Source organism: Cervus canadensis, chromosome 13 (assembly GCF_019320065.1).
Source record: "Cervus canadensis isolate Bull #8, Minnesota chromosome 13, ASM1932006v1, whole genome shotgun sequence".
Classification (NCBI taxonomy): domain Eukaryota; kingdom Metazoa; phylum Chordata; class Mammalia; order Artiodactyla; family Cervidae; genus Cervus; species Cervus canadensis.
Window position 1 is genome coordinate 42,325,309 of NC_057398.1, and position 23,520 is coordinate 42,348,828.

General features: G+C 37.1%; 1 protein-coding gene across 1 annotated transcript in view; it reads left to right on the plus strand.

Moving 5' to 3' along the window:
• NME7 (NME/NM23 family member 7) overlaps positions 1-23,520 on the plus strand; it is a 226,982-nt gene that overhangs the window by 27,264 nt on the left and 176,198 nt on the right. Inside the window, exons 2-3 of the mRNA XM_043486385.1 lie at positions 14,219-14,326; positions 15,166-15,332. Of these exons, the coding sequence (XP_043342320.1) occupies positions 14,219-14,326; positions 15,166-15,332 (275 nt within the window). The remainder of the gene's footprint in view (positions 1-14,218; positions 14,327-15,165; positions 15,333-23,520) is intronic.

A 23,520-nucleotide genomic window follows, 5' to 3' on the forward strand; every position in this document is an offset into this window, starting at 1 on the left:
ACAAACATCTGTGAATCTACACCACTATATCCTATCACTATTGCCACTGCAGTATTTTCTATCTGTATTTTTCTATTCCATGAACTGATTTTCATTCCCTAGGAGTCTTGTGTTCACCTCGAGTAGCTCCTTTTCCATGATCTCTTGTAACACATCTTAAATGCAACTGCCGGAAACATTTGAGAAGGCCTCAGTAACCTTGACAGAGTCCTTCTTTAACTTGGGAGTGGCTGCTATTTTTCCTTGGGTTGAGGCCAAACAGTTTTCATTGTAGTCATCTCTGGTTTATTATTGCAGCGCACTTTTGTGTTCAGATGTGCCTTGTAGACAGACTACCTTCCTCACTGCCTCCCATCTCTGCTGCTCTTCTGGCTGATCCAGAACTCCCGATTTTGTTATATGTCTTGATTCAGTGCTTTCAATATCTGGAAATAAGCATCGATTGTTTGGTATCGGACAAACCTTTGAATTCCAGAACTGACTAGCAGTTTGATCTGTATAACCTCTGGCAGTTAACCTCTCTGAATGTCTGTTTTCATGGGTCAAAGTTGGGGGCGGGGGGCGGTACCTGCACAATAGGTTTGTGGTTAGGATTGACAGAGAGTTAATGTACTCTCACAAAATGCCTAGGGTACTGTTAGTTTATCTCCCTTCCCCACTGCTGCCTCAATCTGCTTGACTCAGTATTTGGTTCTTACTGTTGTGAAAGGTAAATAAAATCTGTAAAGGTTAATTAAAATAGTGACAGTTTAGAGAGCACTAAAAGAGTCATAAGTATAAGTAATCAAATGTAAACAGTGGATCCCCCTGATTTATGCCACATGATTGTTGGTAACCTAAAAATAAAAAAAACACAATAATGGCACCATCTTCCTTCCTTCCTTTTCTTCTTTGTAAGCATCTTGAGTGTTTAAAGGTGGTGACATTTGTGTTGGTATGTACTGGGCTGATACCTTATTTTTCCAGTATCCCCTTGAGGCCTTTTGCGAATAAAGAAAGGGTCCCTGGAAGAATAACATGCTTGTTAAGGAGCTCTACCACAGTGGAGCAATTTATAATCAGAACTGCTCTTCTGAAACCTTGTAGTTTATTTGTAAAAAGCAGTAAAGATAACTTTGTACTATTATCATGTATTATTCAGAAATATTCATGTTCACTTAATATGCACATAAATACACATATACCCATGAACTCGTAAACCCAAGTGCTTATGTATGGGGGAAGTACATTTCTATCCATATTAATATTTTATTTTGTTTCTACTGAATTTATAATTGATGTGGGATCAGATAATGAGTATGATTTTCATTTTCAAATGAAAGAAAGCCTGCCTTTGTCCCAGGCTTATTGCTATCAGGAATAAAAAAATATGTGAAAGGTTGCCTTAAGTAGGCATTTTATTTCACTGTTGAGCTACTAAATGAAGATTTAGATAATTTATTTAAAAATAATTTTCTGTGCTTTATTTTAGATACCAGAGAAGCCTTGGACTGGCATGCTTTCTTATAAGTACCTATTTCTCTCTTAAATAAAATATAGAGCATCTTTGCTTTGCTTTGTGGAATTGGACGGAAATTGCTCAGATTTTGTTCTTATTTCATAAACATTCACATAGCTCCTTAGATTTCCTCTTGGTCTTGGTAACTGGGCACATAGTTATTTGGAATCTTAGAGTAATTCAATGGTAAAATATGATACTTGCTCCTTTCAACATATAGTTTGCTAGTAAGTATAATGTCTATTATGACTTTATATATTATATTAACTATAGACTGTGAATGTTTTCTTATTATTTTCCATAACGTCTCAGTGTTTTCATGCCAAACCAAGGCACAGGGTTTATGTTTTTACATCTACAAATTGAAGCAGTAATTTTGTATTGATTCATGTAATTTGTGATTTTTTTTTCAGTGGTAGCTTTCCTTTAAGAAGTTTGAGTTATAATACTAATGATTAGTGTGTAACAGATGACATTGTAAAATTTAAGAAGAAAATTGGTACTCACCTTAGTATTGATAAAAATAGAGCCATAACTTTGTCTGAGCTCCTTAAAGGGCAAAAATTTGTACTGATTCTGATTTGCTACAAGCCCTTTATAAGAAATTAACTTATTGCAGAAATAGCTGTATGTGTTCAGTGGCTGTTCTTTTCATAATAAAATTTTAGTTACCTTCATAGTTTTCTCTTTGTCACAAACTTCTTCCTTCCCACTATTTTTTTTTTCTTCTACAAAGACTTTTAAAACTATTTACTAGGATTTGCTCCTGGGCAGGCTGCAGTGTCACTAAATTCAAAGAGCCCCTTGAACATCAGAGAAAGGCCAGCGAGGAAACACTTGTGTGCAGCGTAGCTCGCAAGTCACAGGGGTCCCAACAAGCTGCCATCACTGCTATAAGACCTAAGTAGCAGAAATCCTAGGGCTTGATATACAGGAAGTCATCTAATCCACACAACTACTCTCTAAGGAAAGTACTGTTACTATTCCCGTGTTGCAGAGAGTGAACCTGAGGCTCAGAGAGGTTTATCTTGTCTGTGTCACCAACCCCAGGTCTATCTGACTCTAGAGCCTGTGTTCTTAGCTATCCTGAAGTGTTCTCCATCTAACCCCAAAAGAAAGCTGTACGGTTTCCTGGATTTTCTTTTCAAGCAACACAGCTCAGAGCCACATCATTTGCTGTAGGCTACCAGCAAGAGTGTTAGAGAAGACTCTTTGAGAGTCCCTTGGACTCCAAGAAGGTAAAATCAGTCAATCCTAAAGGAAATCAACCCTGAATATTCACTGGAAGGACTGATGCTGAAGTTGAAGCTCCAATACTTTGGCCACCTGATGTGAAAAGCCGACTCATTGAAAAAGACTCTGATGCTGGGAAAGATTGAAAGCCGGAGGAGAAGGGGATGACAGAGGATGAGGTGGCTGAATGGCATCACCAACTCAATGGATGTGAGTTTGAGCAAACTCCAGGAGATGGTGAAGGACAGGGAAGCCTGGCATGCTGCAGTCCATGAGGTCGCAAAGAGCCAGAGATGACTGAGCAGCCGAATGACGAGCGACATCACTGCACTGGGCGATACTGGCAGTGCCAGGTCCAGCCAGTGCTTGTTGATTGACTGCTCTAGTGTCAGCAGAGGTGGAATGTTTCTTTTTTTAAATTGAAGTGCAATAGATTTACAGTAACAATACTGTGTTAATTTCAGGTGTACAGCCAAGAATGCATACATACATATATTTTTCAGATTATTTTCCATTATAGGTTATTACAAGATATTGAGTATTATTCCCTGTGTTACATAGGAAATCCTTGTTATCTGTTTTATATATAGTAATGTAGTAATGTATATCTATTAATCTCCTACTTCTCATTTATCCCTCCCCTGCTTCCCCATTTGGTAATCATTTGTTTTCTTTGTCTGTATGTTTCTGTTTTGTAAATAGATACGTTTGCATTATTTTTTAGATTCCACAGATTAGTGATATCATAATATTTGTCTTTGTTTAACTTACTTCACTTAGTATAATAGGTCCATCCATGTTGTTGCAAATGGCAATATTTCTGGAATGGTTTTTTCTGACAAGTAATATTGAAGTGTGGGATTCCCTCGTGGCTCAGTCAGTAAAGAATGTGCCTGCAATGCAGGAGACCTGGGTTCGATTCCTGGGTGGGAAAGATCCCCTGGAGAAGGAAATGGCAACCCACTCCAGTATTCCTGCCTGGCGAATCCCATGGACAGAAGAGCCTGGTGGGCTACAGTCCATGGGGTGCAAGAGTTGGACACAGGTTAGTTGACTAAACCACCACCACCACCAATATTGAAGTGTATGAGGCCAAAGTACAATTATATTTTTGGCACAAGCTTAATAAACTTACTCTTGAACTAAGGGATTTTTAAAAGCACATATGCATGGAAAAGATTGTTAGTTTCACATGATCCATTTAGGACTGAGCCTTCCTTCAAGCAATGACTGAGAAAGGTGTGGTATAATTTGATTTTCCAAAGGCGTGTAGTTATTGTTTAGTCACTAAGTCCTGTCCAACTCTTTGCGACCCCATGGCCTGTAGCTCGCCAGCTCCTCGGTCCGTGGGATTCTCCAGGCCAGAATACTGGAGTGGGCTGCCATTTTCTTTTCCAGGCGATCTTCTTGACCCAGGGATTGAACCACACCTCCTACTTGAGAGGCTGGTTCTTTACCACTAAGCCACCAGGGAAGCCCCTCCAAAGGCTTAGTTATCCTTCAAATGTCACATCACCTGAAATTCCAACACTGGTTGAAATTTCCTTAAAATCACCTATTTTAATCTTATAAATTATGTGAATTTTATATTCTACTCAATAATGTATATTTGATGCAATGTGAAAATTTTATATTATCATTGATTAAGACTAATTTTTAGGAAGGCCTGAATGCTCACTCACTCTTTGATGTATATACCATTCAAAATGAATGACTAGACACAAAGCTTATATCCTTCACAAAAGTTAACTCAAAATGGATCACAGGCCTAAATGTGTTAATAAATTACAAAGCTGTAAACTCCACTGCAAGCACAAAGAAAGCACAGTAGTTAATTTCATCTAGAGTTGAGTGGGCCAAATGGTACAATGAAAAGAACTGTTAGGAGTATGATTGAAATGACAAATCAAGGAATCTGCAATAGATAAGGAAGGAAGTGAAAGAAAGAGAGGCTGGTACATTAGCAATATGTGAAAGTACTTTTGCACTGGAAAGCCTGATAATGAGGGCATAACTAACTTTTAAGTACACGAGAATATGGGCAGTGAAGAGAATACTCGAATGCCTGAATTTGGTGGTGGAAAATGATGAGGTAATAACAAAGGCCAGAATGTGGCTAACTCATCTATGTTAATTCTGTCCTTTCTTCCAGCATTTATGCAAGTTCATTCATTACCATACTTTAATCAACATATATATGGTTTTTAAATTTTACCTATTTTATAAAAGAACATTGTTATTTCTACTGTTGATAACCTATTTTTTAAAAAGGAATTGAGAGAAGGAAAAATGTTTTCAAAATTAATGGAAGAAGCTTACCTAAGTAATCAGCATGTACATGGTATAATCCTACTATTTTAAAAAATGACTGCACTGGGAGGTGATTCACTCCAGAATGTCATTTGAATAGACAGGAATTTTCATATGGTGCATTTTAAAATGACATTTTCCTTTTTTAGATGGTGTTACAAAATAAGTTTAGAAAAATAATCTAAGGTTTTTCAACATTTAAAAAATGCATACCGTCAAAGGGAAATTAAAAATAAAAGTTGTAAAGAGCTTTACAGCACATTCTGATGAGTAGTTATATAAACAGTGTAAAATGGGTTTTGAGTAAGATGAGAGAAAAATTAAATGACCTACTTAACTGAGTTGTTGTAGTAGAATAGTGAATTTAGAGCCAGGAGTTCTAGTTCTATGTTCTTAGAAATAAATAAGAGTAACACAATAGATTCTTTTCCTTCTTTTTTGTCAAAAAATGTATTTGTGTGACTGATTGGCTATTCTCTGCTAGATAATAAGGTCTATGAAGGCAAGGTTGATGTTTGTTTCTAATCATCTTTGTCATGTCATATCCGAGTACCTAGGATAGTATACAGAAGGTGGTAAGTGCTCAATCTGTTGAATGCATGAATTGATGGATGGAAATCAGATGACATAATAAGGTGTAGTGGCCTTGCCTTATCCTTTTCAGCATGTAAGTAGTGAGGCCTATGCTGAAATAGTGGTAAATTTGTATTTGTTGTTTAGTTGCTAAGTTGTGTCTGACTCTTTGCGACCCCATGGACCTGCAGCATGCCAGCCAGGCTTCCTTGTCCTTCAGTATCTCCAGGAGTGTGCTCAAACTCATTGAGTCCGTTGAGTTGGTGATGCCATCCAACCATCTCATTCTCTGTTGCACCCTTTTCCTCCTGCCTTCAGTCTTTCCCAGCCTCAGGGTTTTTTGTAATGAGTTGGCTCTTCACATCAGGTGGCCAAAGCATTGGAGCTTCAACTTCAGCGTCAGTCCTTCCAGTGAATACTCAGGGTTGATTTCCTTTAGAAATTGACTGGTTTGATCGCCTTGTAGTCCAAGGGACTCTCAGGAGTCTTCTCCAACACCACAGTTCAAAAGCATCAATTTGGTGCTCAGTTTTCTTTATGGTCCAAGTCTCACATTTGTACATGACGACTGGAAAAATCGTAGCTTTGATTATATGGAACTTTGTCAGCAAAGTGATGTCTCTGCTTTTTAATACACTGTCTATGTTTGTCATATAAAGAAAGATATAAATAGGTTGAAGCAAGTCACTTTGACAGTTGTAAGCATTTTATTAATTCAAATGAATACTGAAGTACACTGTTTGAACTGCAGACTTGAGATTGAACACACTCTCATACAGCCCTTCAGGTGAATGCTCACTTGCAGAACCCTGTGTCAGTTTCTCCTAAGATCTAAGCTGTAATTTTAAATCTGCTAAGAATTGTAGATGTTGGTAATGCTCTGAGATTAAAAAGTGGCCATTTCATCCTGAAATTCTCATCTTTAATTTTGCTAATTTGCTTCTGATCTTTAATCATTCTGATTTATTGACAGTATAAAAAATTCATTGTTTTGTTTGCTATTGAACATTAGCCAGTGCCTTTGGCTCTAACAAAAGACCTTTTCAGTTTTCCACATTGTGTAGCAGACCCTTCCACAAATGTGCTCACCTTAACTTTATTTGGAGACTGAGCATATCGAAGTTAGGAGCTAGTTAGTTGTAGATTGTTTAACTCCAGGACCATACTCTAAACATACCACTTGTTTTTATTGTGGCTAATGCTTACATTAACTGAAAGTCAAACCCAAATTTTAATATAATATATAGAAACTCCCACATACGACTCTGCTTTGTACTGAGCCCTGGATAACCCTAATAGCCTTTTCTTATAAAAATCTGAATGATTTTCCTTTTTCTTAGTTCTGAAATCATGGTTTTAGGCTTGTTCCTACCTCTTTCTGTAATGCTTTTGTGTTGGGGATATGTCCTCTTCTACTTTTGCTGTATTCCACTGCTAGTTAAGAATGCATTTGCTTCAAAACATTCCTCTCCCAACTCCAGTCTGTCTTTCTGTTTTATAAGGGGACAGGAGGGGTAAGTTTAAGATAAAATAAAAAATGCTGTATCCAACTGTCTGCTCACTAAAAGTTCTACAATGTAAAATATTTTTAAATGCTTTTATATCTTTTAAATGAAGATTTTTATAGAAAATTTATATTTTGATACTTTTTATATAAAGTCTTTTTAAGCTTTTAATATAAGTTTTTATATAAAATACAAAGGGGTAGAAGAAAAGTAAATCTTAAACTTTTAATGTTAATTTTCCCAATCTTTTTTGTATCATATATCTGATACATAATTGTTTACATTGATTTTTATAAACCCAGGTTCAATCCCTGGGTTGGGAATGTTCCCTGGAGAAGGAAATAGCAACCTACTCCAGTATTCTTGCTGGAAAACACCATGGACAGAGGAGCCTGGTGGGCTACATACAGTCCATGGGGTCACAGAAGCGGACACAATTAAGCGACTGAGCAAGCCCACACGTGTTCTGAACCTCATTACGTGGATATCTGCTTATAACATGTGAAAAATTTGATGACACCTTGGTGGTTATTTACAAAGTTGGAACAAAATGTGCTTGAATGCTTTTTTGTATATAAACAATAAAACCGTTTATTATGTATGTTATATTTGAAATGTTCAGAAGAAGGAAAATGATTTGGCATCTTTAAGGAAAAGTCTTTCTGTGCTAGAGCATAATTTTTAAATATTCTGCATGATGGTATTTCTGACAGAAACGGAAATCTTTGTTGTCCCTGTGATTATCCAGTCAGTGACATTCTCATCTGAAGATCTGACAGAAAACTGGAGGTGTGTCTGTGTGTGACTAACGTTTTAGTTTCTCCTTCTTGAGTAGGCCCCGGAAGCCCAGTATTATGGAAATATCTGAGTCATAGCGAGTGGAGGTTCCAGTTTTAGCTCGGTCGTCAACTAGGTCTGTGACTTTATGGGAGTAATATATATTTGCTTGCCTCAGTTTCTTTATCCATAAAATGAAGAGTTTGAACACAGTGGTGTTCAGCTGTAACATCAGTGGAAAAAAAGAAATTGAGTTCTTTGCTAGATTTGGCTCTACTTAGCTGAAAATAAAATTCTTAAAATTTGAAATGTAAGGTGTTTAGGTGTGTGAGTTGTGGGTGTGTGCTCGTGTGTGTGTGAGTATGTGTGTGTAATGAGGCAACTAGTTGAAAGGCCAGCCTGAATGGGATGTTCACATGTGTCATTGCTCTCTGCCAAGTCCAGATGTATCACTGTTACATCTCTAGACACCTTTTGACTGTAGGAAATAACCATTTTCTACTGCAAAGGTTAAGGTTAAATCAAATTTGGATATAATTTTTACTTGGCATGATAAACCTTTTTTCATAGAAGAAACAGTACTTGCTTGTTGCTTTCTTCTTCTATAATAGAAGTTTCATTATTCATATATAGTTTTTTTAACAGTCTTATTGAGGCAAATCACAGTTATAGGTGAAGGAATGAGCTAATTTTTTGTGAGAGATCATGATCTATTTTTTTCTTTGTATGTAGGTGCTATTGTGAAACTGTATATGTCAACACTTCAAGAGGTTTTGTATGGGTATATACTATATTTTCATTTCTCTTGGGTTTGTATCCAGGAGTGGAATTGCTGGGTCATATATGACTCTGTGTTTAACATTTTGCTGCTGTGCTGTGCTTAGTTGGGTCCAATTCTTTGTGACCCCGTGGACTGTAGCCCACCAGGCTCCTCGGTCCATGGGGATTCTCCAGGCAAGAATACTGGAGTGGGTTGCCATGCCCTCCTCCAGGGGATCTTCCCAACCGAGAGATCAAACCCAGGTCTCCCTCATTGCAGGTAAATATTTTGTTGCCAAATTGTTTTTCAGAGTAACTGCGTCATTTTACATTTCTACAGGCAAAATATATGTTTGATTTTCTCTATATCCTCACCAACATTTGTTATTGTATATCTTTATTATAGCCATTTAGGTGTGTGTGAGGTACTACCTCATTGCAGTTTTGATTTCCATTTCCCTAATAGCTAGTGGTATTGAGCATCTTTTCATAGGTTTATTGGCTCTTTGTGTATCTTCTGATATCTTCTTTGGGAAAATGTCTACTCAGATCCTTTGTCCATTTTGTAACTGGGTTGTCTTTTATTATTGAGTAGTTAAAATTCTTGGTACATTCTGGATGCTAGATCCTCCCTGATCAGATATATAATTTGTGAATATTTTCTTCAGTTCGGTGGCTTGTCATTTTGCTCCCTTGATGATTTAGAGTCCAAATTATCTGTGTTTTTGCTGTTCTTCTGTTTTTTTGATCACTTGTGCTTTTGGTGTCTTATCTAAGAAACCATTGCCTAACCCAAAGTCACAAATGTTTCCTTCCAACAGTTTTTCTAGCTTAGCTCTTGGTGTTTAGTTTGTGATCCATTTTGAGTTAATTTTTGTATATAGAGTGAGGTAGGGATACAATGTAATTTTTCTGGTCTATGATGTCCAGTTGTCCCTGCACTATTAGTTGAAAGACTACTGTTTCCCCATTTGAATGGTCTTGGTGCCCTTGATGAAAATCAGTTGATCAGATATGTATGAGCTTATTTCTGGACTCTCTCCTCTTAGATTAACCTGTATCTATTCTATGCCAATAGTATACTGTCTTGATTACTGTAGCTTTGCAGTACGTTTTGAAAATAGAAGATGTGAGTCTTTCAACTTTGTTTTTCATTTTTGAAGCTGTTTTAGCTATGCTGGGTCTCTTACATTTCCATATGAATGTTTTACGGGTTTTAAAATGTAGTTCTATATTTAAGCTTTTTTTGGTATTTTATAAGGGCACACCTCATTGACTTGCTTTCTTAATTCTGGAATTGGGATGTAATTGAAATGAGATATTTTGTTAAGTATGTTAGATGTCACAGGGAACAATTTGATTTCCTCATCCTATTTTATAATAATCTATTCCCTTTCTCCTACATGATCGTTAAATGTTACAAAATTGACCTTGAAACAGAATTATTTAACTTTACATAGAGGAGTAGTTAAATACTTCAGTTCACCATTAGTTTAGGCCCAGTGAGTGAATACTTCCTTTAACATTGACTTTTGTATCATTTTAGGTAGGTGATGCAGTTTAATGGGACAAAATATGGGTTTTGTCTTCAGACAAAAGTTTGAGTGCCGACTTACTCATTTTTTGTTGTGTAACCTTGGACCAGTGTTCAGATTATCTGAGCTTTACTATTCTTGTCCAAGAAATAGTATCCCTCTTTCTGTCAACTTACATTGTCTGTCATGAGAATGGAAAGAGATAATGTATGTAAACAACCTGCTACTTAGTAGGTATTCTAAAAATTATTATTGTTATTGTCATGATTAATGGTTATTATTAGTGTCTTAAAGTTTGAATGACACTGATTTATTAAATATTTTGAGAACTGTTTTCCTGTTGTCTGAGCACTAGGAGATGAAGAAAAGTCATTCTAACAGAACAGAGGGTAAAAAATTGAACAGAATGTCTCTAGTTTGTGTGCCTATTGTCTTAAGAGATATTCTCTTCACTGATGTTCATTGGAATTTGAGAAAAGATTGAGCAGCTGATGTAGGAGATACTTTTTTTTTGCTTCATATAATTTAAAGACTATTGTCTTCCCCTCACTCTCTTTATATTCTTATTGACCTGCATTCAAATTCTACTTATTTTATATACCACAAAACATTATTGTAATTTTATATATGCATTATTTATTTAGATTTACCTACATACTTATATTTCCATTGTTTTTCAGTCCTTCTATTTCTTGAATCATCTTGAACCATTTTCTTTCAGAACTTCCAGTGGCTATAAATTTTCTGTTTTTACTTGTCTGAAAATATCTTTATTTCACCTTCACCTTTTGAAGGGTAATTTTCTTAGTTATAGAATGCTGTGCACAGTTGCTTTTCATTCTTTAATTTCTGATTGATTAAAAAAGTAGATTCTGGTTCTTTGGTGAAATTATTAACCTTGACATATATTTTTCATACTTATTTTGAAAAATTTGTCTGATAACTAGGGTATTCATGGATTTCTTTCTGTTGTCTCTTTTTTCCTGTTGGTCTTCTTTTTTGGTATATCTCGTAGTTTATCTTTGAAAGCTTGACATTGCATAGGAAAACCTATATTTCTATTTCTGGAGATTCAGGCAGCTAGAATGGAGGAAATATCACTTCAGCATGATTAAGGGCTAAGCATTGCGTGAATACAAAACTTGTTTCAAATTTTGTTACTGTTAGTTTACCTTTAGTTTACCCATGCTCCTGGAGTGTGATGCTCCAGGAGACACAACAGAAAGGCTGGACGGTTTATCAGTAGTCTTGTCTTTGACAGGATTGAATTCTTAGTTTTCCTCCCCCTGTCACTGTGATGCTTGCTACTGTAAGCTCCGTTGAACAAACACAGGCTTGGGCTCACTTCTCTATGATTTCATTTTCTCTAAGACCTTTGCCCCTCCAGTTTGGGCTGGTTTGGTAGGCTCAAATTCCAATATCTGTCTGCTTATCCCCATGACCTTGTCAAAATCTCTGCTAGCTTCTCTGCCTCTAGATAGCCTTCCTCTGTCAGCTTCTTGGGCTTCTCCATCTCTTGTCCAGCTTGACTTGAGTCTCAGCACGTGTCCTCAGGTAAAAGCAGCATAAAAATTACTGTGCTCACCTCAGTGAGCTTCCTTTCTTTCTGAATCTTAGATTATCAAATCTGGCTGTCTTAGGTGCTCTCCAATGTCATCAGATAGATCCTTTTTTTATTTTATTTTATTTTATTTTTTTTTATTATTATTATTATTTTTTTCCAGTGGGTTTTGTTATACATTGATATGAATCAGCCATGGATTTACATGTATTCCCAATCCCGATCCCCCCTCCCACCTCCCTCTCCACCCGATTCCTCTGGGTCTTCCCAGTGCACCAGGCCGGAGCACTTGTCTCATGCATCCCACCTGGGCTGGTGATCTGTTTCACCATAGATAGTATACATGCTGTTCTTTTGAAATATCCCACCCTCACATTCTCCCACAAAGTTCAAAAGTCTGTTCTGTATTTCTGTGTCTCTTTTTCTGTTTTGCATATAGGGTTAGCGTTATCACCTTTCTAAATTCCATATATATGTGTTAGTATGCTGTAATGTTCTTTATCTTTCTGGCTTACTTCACTCTGTATAATGGGCTCCAGCTTCATCCATCTCATTAGAACTGGTTCAAATGAATTCTTTTTAATGGCTGAGTAATATTCCATGGTGTATATGTACCACAGCTTTTTTTTTTTTTTTAATATCCCACTTTTCTGGTTGTTCTTGGAAAGTAGCAGTGATTAGCCATAAGCTGCGTTATTAGCCAGAAGCAGTACTTCCTCAGTTTTCTTTCTTTGTATTAAAGCTGTTTTCTGAATAATGAATCATAAAAAATTCTACCATCTGGTGTAGCATTAAAGAGTGTGATTGGCAGGTTTTGTGGTTAAGGCTGCCTGGATAAATGGAACTGCCAAGTCTCACTGGTTTTTCATTTGCCTCACCTTCAATTACATGTCTCCTCATTTCTTTTGTTTCATAATTTTACCTATTTTAATGAAGGCAATATTTCATTAATGCTTTTGAACAAGTGGATATTTTAATATAGATAGTAAGGCTTTTGATAAACTACTACTATTTAAATTTTGTATTGAAAGGAGAGTATAATACTAGAATACACAATGAAACCTAAGTTTTAAGCAGTTGTATTAAAAAATAAAAATAAAATGCTGTATTTATAAGGATTAATATGAAAAATAATGAAAGACTTGTCTTAAGACAATAGTGTATCTCTTATCTTTTTGTTTCTATTGACTACTACATGTTATTTAAATGTGTCTTTTTGGATGATTGTGGGAAAAATAAAGTAGTGTCTTAAAAAGTGCCTCTATTATAGCTTATGAATATGATCATAAATACAGCTAGACATACTATTATTAGAATTTATAAGTGAATTATTAATATAAAAGAAACCCATCTATATACACTAACCAGAGAATCAGATGCTACATCTAGACTTCGTAACAAAACCCTTAGATTCCTTTCTTCCTTATGTCCTCATTTGCTTATTGTGATGAAGGACGTTTAGGAGCTAAGCTATTATAACGTGTGATGGGAAATCCTAATAGTCAAGGAAAGAGGGCCTTCTTTCTTTGACTTATGTTTCATTGTATACACCTCACAGATCTTCATCTAGAGGGAGCTGAAATGCCCAAAGGGCCTTAGTTTCTGTGCTCTGAAATCTGCTGCTGCTTTTGTGTTTAGGACCTGTTTTCCAGGGGCTCCCAGCCCCTTGGCTGAGAGAAGCAGGGATACTAAAACAGGCCCATCCATCCCTGGAAGTCAGGGAACTCTCTGAGGGCTATCTGGCTCGAGCACTGCCTGATGTCTTGCTGAACCTTCCTCAGATTGTAGAGCAGTCCAGAAGGGTTCCGCCTAGCCTTTCTTCTCTCTCTCCTTCAATTCAGGGTCAACTCTGTACTGTGGTCTGTCTGCTTTCCCTGGATCCCTCCCTATTTCCTCTGTTAGGAATTTCCACACAATTTCTCTTACAGGAATGAGATTCCTGAATGTTTAATCCTGTCTTGGCATCTTGTCTACCTCTCAGGGGACCTAGACTAACACATTCTCCCACTATTTCTATAAAAAGATACTATCATGTGAAATTACTAAGGAGAGAAAAGATGCTTGCTATAATCTGAATGACAACAATATTCTAATACTGCTGGAATCTTAAACTTAGAACAATTAGAACTTTATGGAGAGGTACTGAATTATCACAGTTGTCAGATAAGGAGCTCATGTTCTAAAAAAGTGTCAGTTTACTGAGGGTGATTGGGTGGCTGGGAAGTATTAAGATCATAAGTCAACTCTGAGATATCGAAGGATATTTAATAAGAAATTAGAGGGAAGTATTTCTAAGGATGTGTTGATAACTGTCATATTGTTGAAAACCAGAATTATTTAATTATTAATAAGTATTATAATAGCAGATTTGTTCATTGCAAATATTTGGTCATTCTTTCAATTCATAGGATTTTTACAAGAGGGCTTATATTTTGTATGTTACTGTTAAATTCTTTTTTCTTTGCAGAATCATAGTGAGAGATTCGTTTTCATCGCAGAGTGGTTTGATCCAAATGCTTCACTATTTCGACGTTATGAGCTTTTATTTTACCCCGGGGATGGATCTGTTGAAATGGTAAATGAGCCTTTCTTTGCTTAAAAGTTGGCAAATGGAGTTAAGGTGGAATTGGGGGAGGAATAGGATTGGCTTTTTTTCTAGTGTCTATGTGAGATGATGAATTTTTCATGGAATTTTTGTGGTCATCTCTTCATGATGTATGTGAGTCAAATCATTATGCCTTACTCCTTTAAACTTATATATTAATCATATCTCAACAAAACTGAAAGAAAAAATATATTATTTTTATTTGGGAAATTAAAAAAATTTTTCATATTATAATTCTATTACAATGCTTTGTGCCTTTATTTTTTAATAGAAATTATTTTCTCAGTTAGAAAACTGAAGTACAATTATTCATGTTTTGTATGAATCAATAGTCAAGTGGTTGTAGATAAAGATTATCACAGTCATAAATGTCACCACTGTTGAATGCTGTTATCACTACAAAAAGTCAGATTGTAGAAGCTTGAGCCAAGAGATCCTGCTTATTTCTTTGTGTCCCTTTCCTGACAGTCCCTTTTGCAGGCTGACCTATCTGGTACTGGGATTTTTGTGTAGGCAAGAAAGGAGAAATTTGGCATCTTGGAGGCACTAATTTGCTACCATGATTTGGAAATAAACCAAAATTTCTATTCAGGGTTTAAAAGTATTAAATTTGTAATTTTTATGTTATTACTGGATTAGACTAGGAAATGCATGTTATAAAAGAAATCATTACTTGTACTTGTAGCAAAAATGAAACAATATGTGACATGTTTAATAAAGCAGAATTAATAACTTTATTTCTAGTTTATAATAAGGTTAACATTCCCTGCTGACAATGATTTGTCTTATTGTATTGTTTTTGATTCCAGCATGATGTAAAGAATCATCGCACCTTTTTAAAGCGGACAAAATATGAAGACCTTCACCTGGAAGATTTATTTATAGGCAACAAAGTGAACATCTTTTCTCGACAACTGGTGCTGCTTGACTATGGAGATCAATACACAGCTCGCCAACTGGGCAGTAGGAAAGAAAAGTAAGAAAACTATTATGTAATCTTTTTTAAAATTCTTAGAACATTTTGTCTGTCTTGGTACCAAATTCGAATTTCTTGTTTCTATCCTGTGTTTTTTATAGTATAAGTATTTTTCAGTGATCCAATTCAGTGTTAGGACATTTTTAGAATTCTGTGGAGCAGATTCTGTAATTTTTTCCTCACTTAGATAATAAAGTGATACCCATGGTATTATTTATCACTTAGACTGTGATTATTTTCTGGAGGGAAAAATGCAAATCTTTTATATACACCCTCATCATTCTTCTAATTGGGAGCTGAGACTTTAAGTCTTGGTTTATGGGGCAAAAGTAGTGAGTGCCATAAGCTCAATGGAAACTCAGAAGAAAGTGTTAATATCTGTTAGCTGTTTTTATATCAGACATTGTGTTAAAATGATTTCTATGCATCATTTGTTTAAGCCCCACAACAACCTAAATACAAAGGCTAATAATATTATTATTGATTCTACTCTGTAGATGGAGAAGTTGAGGCCTAGAGACGTTAGGTAACTTGCTGAAGATCGCAGAGTAGAGGCAAGATTAAAGTCCAGTGTCTGTGTGAATCAAGAAGGGGAGGATTTAATCACAGGAGAATGAGTAAGACCTGCAAAATGGTTGTCTTCTTTCTGTCTCAATTCAGATTTTTGTCTCCTGTGGCACCTGGCACATCTCCTCACACATTACAAGCACCTTATCTGTGTTAGGTAAATGAATCATTGAATAACAATTTAAAATTTATTATCTACTCTTTCCTTTTTTTCATTCCCCCCATTTTCAAATGATGGCCATTGATCTACTTGACAAAGATGTTTTTGTCTTGCTGTTGTTCAGTCGCTAAGTCGTGTCCGACTCTTTGCGACCCCATGGACTGCAGCATACCAGGCTCCCTTGTCCTTCACTGTCTCCTGGAGTTTGCTCAAACTCATGTCCATTGAGTCAGTGATGCCATCCAAACATCTCATCCTCTGTTGCCCCCTTCTCCTCCTGCTCTCAATCTTTCCCAGCATCAGGTCTTTTTCAGTGAGTTGGCTCTTCACATCAGGTGGCCAAAGTATTGGAGCTTCAGCTTCAGCATCAGTCCTTCGAATGAGTATTCAGGACTGATTTCCTTTAGGATGGACTGTTTTGATCTCCTTGCAGTCCAAGGAACTGCAAGAGTCTTCTCCAGCACCACAAGATTGCTTTTAATATAAATTGTCTATTTTTGAGTTTTATTTGCAGATATCTGATAAATATTGACTGATGAATTGAAGAGAGAATATGTATTTTAAAAAGAAAAAAATGTACAAAAACATTGTGATACAAAGAAATTTAATCCATCTTGGGATCACAGTTGCCTCCCAAAAGTTCATTGTATTGTGCCTGAAACAATGAAGTATTCACAGGAGCTGCCCCACAAAATGTATTGAATGAATGATGCATCTTTGGAAACAGCTGTGTCTGGAGGAAGAGCTTCTGGCTGGCTGCTTCCCTGCCTTCTCCTCTCCCTCCCAGGTGTGTTGCTCTTCCTGTGACCTGGAGAAGCTATAGCGTGGTGTCTATCTGGTCTTCTCTCTTCACGGTTTGTCAAAGCTACATTTGCCATTCTGATTTTTCCTCAGTTTTGATTTAGAAGAGAGACAGAACAAGTTGGAGTTGTAGCTGAAAATTAGGCTATCCAGAAAACATTACTAAAATGGCATTGTAATTTTTAATCTCTGCATTTATGAGTTTGCAGCTTTCTGAGTCTAGCATGAACTGTATTTGAAGTGGAATTTTCATTCTTTGATCATCTTTACAGGCTCTGGTTTCTGTGGCTTATATTATATGCTCTTATTCTGACTTGAGGGATTCTTTGTATTTGTGGAGTGATTGTTGCAGTAATGAAGAATAGGGATCACTGGTGGAAGTTAAGGCTATCTGTATAAAAAGCTCAAAAAACTATTTAATTCTACATGAAAAAAAATCTGTCAAACTATTTTTTGAGATTTGCCACCCAAATAATAGCTGATTACCTAACATCTGAGTCCCCTCATAGTAATATTCTTTCTGTGACTTTTTAAAAACTCTTTATGATTCTGGAGGTGCTTTGATGCCCAGTGTAGTGTTAGTACACAGGTGGTGATGGATCAGTGAGATGGTGAATGATTCATAAAAAAGAAAAACCAAACATTCCCAGGACAACTCAAAATAGGGGAAAAAAAGAAGATAGAATGTTAGATAAATAGGAATCTCATTATTATGAGATCTACTAATAAAAGTCTATGGGGTTAAGGAAGCATCAACCACAATTCCTTTATTTACAAGAAATAAATATTTATAACTTAAATTTTCTAAGCACATGCTATATGCCAATCACTGTGGTAGGCATCTCAGTTCACGACTACTTCAAGTTTTCATTTAAACTAGCAAAAATAGGTAAATGAGGGAGACAGAGTTAATAGTATGACCCAATCAAAGTAAAATCTATAGCAATTATTATATATTATGTATAAACTCTGGTTTTTCTACAGTGAATGTTGTTGTTTCCCTTTTATAGAAGAGTTCAGTCACTTGGCCGTAGTCACACAGCTACAAAGAAAAGGGAAACAAGTAAATATTGTCGTGTTTGACTTTAAAACAAAATGCAGCTCCTTAAAAAGTGTTCTGCCTGAAGACCTCTAAATTTTCACTGGTAAGACTAGTATGTAAGACCGAGTGCCTAGCAAGACAGAGTACCTGATGAACTATGGACGGAGGTTCATGACACTGTACAGTAGACAGGGATCAAGACCATCACCAAGAAAAAGAAATTCAAAAAAGCAAAATGGCTGTTTGAGGAGGCCTTACAAATAGCTGAGAAAAGAAAAGAAATGAAAGGCAAAGGAGAAAAGGAAAGATATACCCATTTGATTACAGAGTTTGAATGAATAGCAAAGAGAGATAAGAAAGCCTTCCTCAGTGATCAATGCAAAGAAATAGAGGAAAGCAACAGAATGGGAAAGACTAGAGATCTCTTCAAGAAAATTAGAGATACCAAGGGAACATTTCATGCAAAGATGGGCACAATAAAGGACAGAAATGGTATGGACCTAACAGAAGCAGAAGATATTAAGAAGAGGTGGCAAGAATACACAGAAGAACTGTACAAAAAAGATCTTCACGACCCAGATAATCACGATGGTGTGATCACTCACCTAGAGACAGACATCCTAGAATGCAAAGTCAAGTGGGCCTTAGGAAGCAGCACTACGAACAAAGCTAGTGGAGGTGATGGAATTCCAGTTGAGCTATTTCAAATCCTACAAGATGATGCTGTGAAAGTGCTGCATTCAATATGCCAGCAAATTTGGAAAACTCAGCAGTGGCCACAGGACTGGAAAAGGTCAGTTTTCATTCCAATCCCAAAGAAAGGCAATGCCAAAGAAGGTTCAGACTACCGCACAATTGCACTCATCTCACATGCTAGCAAAGTAATGCTCAAAATTCTCCAAGCCAGGCTTTAGCAATATGTGAACCATGAACTTCCAGATCTTCAAGCTGGTTTTAGAAATGGAAGAGGAACCAGAGATATAATAGCCAACATCCGTTGGGTCATCAAAAGAGCAAGAGAGTTCCAGAAAAACATCTATTTCTGCTTTATTGACTATGCCAAAGCCTTCGACTGTGTGGATCACAATAAACTGTGGGGAATTCTTCAAGAGATGGGAATACCAGACCACCTGACCTGCCTCTTGAGAAACCTATATGCAGGTTAGGAAGCAACAGTTAGAAGTGGACATGGAACAACAGACTGGTTCCAAATAGGAAAAGGAGTACGTCAAGGCTATATATTGTCACCCTGCTGATTTAACTTATATGAAAAGTACATCATGAAAAAAGCTGGGGTGGATGAAGCACAAGCTGGAATCAAGATTGCTGGGAGAAATATCAATAACCTCAGATATGCAGATGACACCACCCTTATGGCAGAAAGTGAAGAAGAAGTTAAGAGCCTCTTGATGAAAGTAAAAGAGGAGAGTGAAAAAGTTGGCTTTAAGTTCAACATTCAGAAAACTAAGATCTTGGCATCCGGTCCCATCACTTCATGGCAAATAGACGGGGAAACAATGGAAACAGTAGCTGACTATTTTTTTGGGCTCCAAAATCACTGCAGATGGTGACTGCAGCCATGAAATTAAAAGACGCTTACTCCTTGGAAGGAAAGTTATGACCAACCTAGATAGCATATTAAAAAGCAGAGACATTACTTTGCCAACAAAGGTCTGTCTAGTCAAGGCTATGGTTTTTCCAGTAGTAATGTAAGGATGTGAGAGTCAGACTATAAAGAAAGCTGAGTGCCAGAAAATTGATGCTTTTGAACTGTGGTTCTGGAGAAGCCTCTTGAGAGTCCCTTGGACTGCAAGGAGATCCAACCAGTCCATCCTAAAGGAGATAAGTCCTGAGTGTTCGTTGGAAGGACTGATGTTGAGGCCAAAACACCAGTACTTTGGCCATCTGATGTGAAGAGCTGACTCATTGGAAAAGACCCTGATGTTGGGAAAGATTGAAGGCAGGAGGAGAAGGGGACGACAGAAGATTAGATGGTTGGATGGCATCACCGACTCAATGGACATGAGTTTGGGTCAATTCCAGGAGTTAGTGATGGACAGGGAGGCCTGGCATGCTGGGAGCCATGGGGTCACAAAGAGTTGGACATGACTGAGCCATTGAACTGAACTAAAGACTAGTATATGTACATTTACATGTGTTGTGCTTGTATTTTTATACATATGTCTAGTATTTTACTGCTTTCCTGCTTTTTATTTTTTATTCATGTCATTTTTTGTTGGTGGTGTTTTTTCCTCTTCAGTTTTTTTCCTCTGGAGTCTTTATTGAAGACATAACAAATTACTACAAAGTCAGTTGCTTAAACAGTACAAATTTATTATCTTAGTTTTGTAGATGAGAAGTCCATCACAGATCTCATCAGGCTAAGATCAAGGTGTTGGCAGGCAAGGCTGCATTTCTTTGTGGAGGCTTTAGGGGAGAATCCATCTCCTTGCCTGCTCTAGCTCTTGAGGCCTGAAGGAAAGAGAAGCCTCGCTGCCCCAGCTTTGTGACCCATCCCAGCTGAAACCGGTCTGCCGACCTAGAGGATCTTGAGAAACTGTAGTTTTAAGCCAATACATTTTGATGGTTTGTTATGCAGCAAGCAGAAAACACAGGTTCCATTCCTGGGTCAGGAAGATCCCTTGAGAAGGGAATGGCAACCCACTCCAGTGTTCTTGCCTGGGAAATCCCATGGACAAAGGAGCCTGGCTGGCTACAGTCCATGGGGTCGCAAAGAGTCAGACATGACTGAGCAACTAAACAACAGGTAACAGTGGTACTATTAATATATTTTTGTGGCCCTTTTTTGTGTGCTATCTTCACTTTTAAATAATATATATGATTCCTGTTGTCTATCTTATTTTCCCTCCAAATAAGTTTACCTATTATCTACTAACTATTATTTAACTATTATCTATTAACTATAAGTAGTAATAGTTAAACACTGAAGACATGATTGTGCAGTAGTTTGAGCATTCTTTGGCATTGCCTTTTTTTGGGATTGGAATGAAAACTGACCTTTTCCAGTCCTGTGGCCACTGCTGAGTTTTCCAAATTTGCTGGCATATTGAATGCAGCACTTTCACAGCATCATCTTGTAGGATTTGAAATAGCTTAACTGGAATTCTTTCACCTCCACTAGCTTTGTTCGTAGTAATGCTTCCTAAGGCCCACTTGACTTTGCATTCTAGGATGTCTGTCTCTAGGTGAGTCATCACACCATTGTGGTTATCTGGGTCATGAAGATCTTTTTTGTACAGTTCTTCTGTGTATTCTTGCCACCTCTTCTTAATATCTTCTGCTTCTGTTAGGTCCATACCATTTCTGTCCTTTATTGTGCCCATCTTTGCATGAAATGTTCCCTTGGTATCTCTAATTTTCTTGAAGAGATCTCTAGTCTTTCCCATTCTGTTGTTTTTCTCTATTTCTTTGCATTGATCACTGAGGAAGCCTTTCTTATCTCTTCTTGCTGTTCTTTGGAAGTCTGTAATCAAATGGGTATATCTTTCCTTTTCTCCTTTGCCTTTCATTTCTTTTCTTTTCACAACTATTTGTAAGGCCTCCTCAGACAACCATTTTGCTTTTTTGAATTTCTTTTTCTTGGGTATGGTCTTGATCACTGCCTTCTGTACAATGTCACAAACCTCCGTCCATGATTCTTCAGGCACTCTGTCTATTAGATCTAATCCCTTGAATCTGTCACTTCCACTGTATAATCGTAAGGGATTTGATTTAGGTCATTCGTGATGGTCTAGTGGTTTTTCCTATTTTGTTCAGTTTAAGTCTGAAGTTGACAATAAGGAGATCATGATTTGACCCACAGTCAGCTCCAGGTCTTGTTTTTGCTGACTGTGTAAAGCTTCTCCATCTTTGGCTGCAAAGAATATAATCAGTCTGCTTTTGGTATTGACCGTCTGGTGATGTCCATGTGTAGAGTTGTCTCTTGTGTTGTTGGAAGAGGGGTTTGCTATGACCAGTGTGTTCTCTTGAACTGAACTGACTGAATCAACGCTTTGTCTCCTGTAGGCATTTAAAGGGAAAATGAAACTGCATTTTAAACTAAACTGCAAAATTTTTCACATTGCTTCTTGTTCACTGCCGATATGTTTTATATTTTCTTTAAGAGTTTTGGTTCCTGAAGACATTTCTAGAGCTTAGCATAAACAATCATGGATTAGTTTGGCCTTAACAATATTTAAACTATTGAGCTAAGAAGTGATAATTGTATCTTCAATGAAGCCTTGTAAAATGCTATAAATGACTCACTTGCTTCAAAATAAAAGATAGTCCATTTATGACAAGCTCTATCAGACTAAAATGAACAGCTTTTGTTATTTAAAAGTTTTAAAAGCCAGCCATAAGTTTTAGGATTCCATGGACAGAGGAGCCAAGCAGGCTGCAGTCCATGGGGTTTCAAAGAGTCAGATACAACTAAATGACTAACACACACGTAAGTTACATCCAAATGTAAGGCTATTTTTATCATTATATCCTTAGCTAAGTTTGTCTCATTGGGGGAAAAAAAGTCCACTATGAAAAAGTCAACCATTCTCTTTTTATAGATTCCTTGAATTAATACCAGCATATCAGAACAACTGAAAATAAAAGGAAAGTGGCAGCAACTTTTTAATCTTATTTTGTGTGTCATATGAGCAGAATTACTCCAACTAATCTGATTTTACCTTGTATGTGCAAGTATTAATCTTGAGGATTTGTGATTATGCTTTTTTTAATATATTAATAGTAACTTTATTTGTGGTGTGGAAGGAGCACAGACTACCCAGGATTCGTGTGAGCTGGTGTTTTGTCCTGAAAATGCCACAGACCTGTTGTGTGACCGAGCTTTGGAGAGTAACCTCTCTGGGCTTCATTTCCTTGTTAGTAAAATCAGGAAACTAAGGTGCTCTCCAGCTCCAAAAATCTATGCATTCTGTGGCTTCGGAGGGGAAAATGCATAGCTCTGATGTATCCTCTTAGAAAGAAAATGTGGTTTGAGTCAGTTCTAGTGAGGCAGATGAACCTAGAGCCTGTTACACAGAGTGAAGTAAATCAGAAAGAGAAAGACAAATATTGTATATTAACACAAGTGTATGGAATCTAGAAAAATGGTGCTGATGAACCTATGTGCAGGGCAGCGGTAGAGACCCAGACATTGAGACAGACTTGTGGCCACAGTGGGGTGAGGTGTTGGGGGTGGGGCGAATTGAGAGAGTGACACTGAAGCATAGACACTACGGTAAGTAAGACAGAGGCTGGTGTGAATTTGCTGCAGGACAGAGGCAGCGCAGCCGGGTGTTCTGTGACAGCCTAGAGGGGTGGGATGGCTAGGGGATGGAAGGGGGGCTCAAGAGGGAGGGGACATATGTATGCTTATGACTGAGTCATGCTTTGCATGGCAGAAACCAACACAGCATTGTAAAGCAACTATCCTCCAACTAAAAACATAGTGAGAAAACGTGTTAGCAGGGTGTTTGCTAGTCGTAAACGCTGTCAGGTAGGGAGGCATTTATTTCTTTATACATGATTCATGCTATGAATAAAGTGTTAACAGAAGAATTTATAATTATTTCCAAATCAGTGCTGAACTGACTGCATGGCATACACGTGTTAAAGTTTAA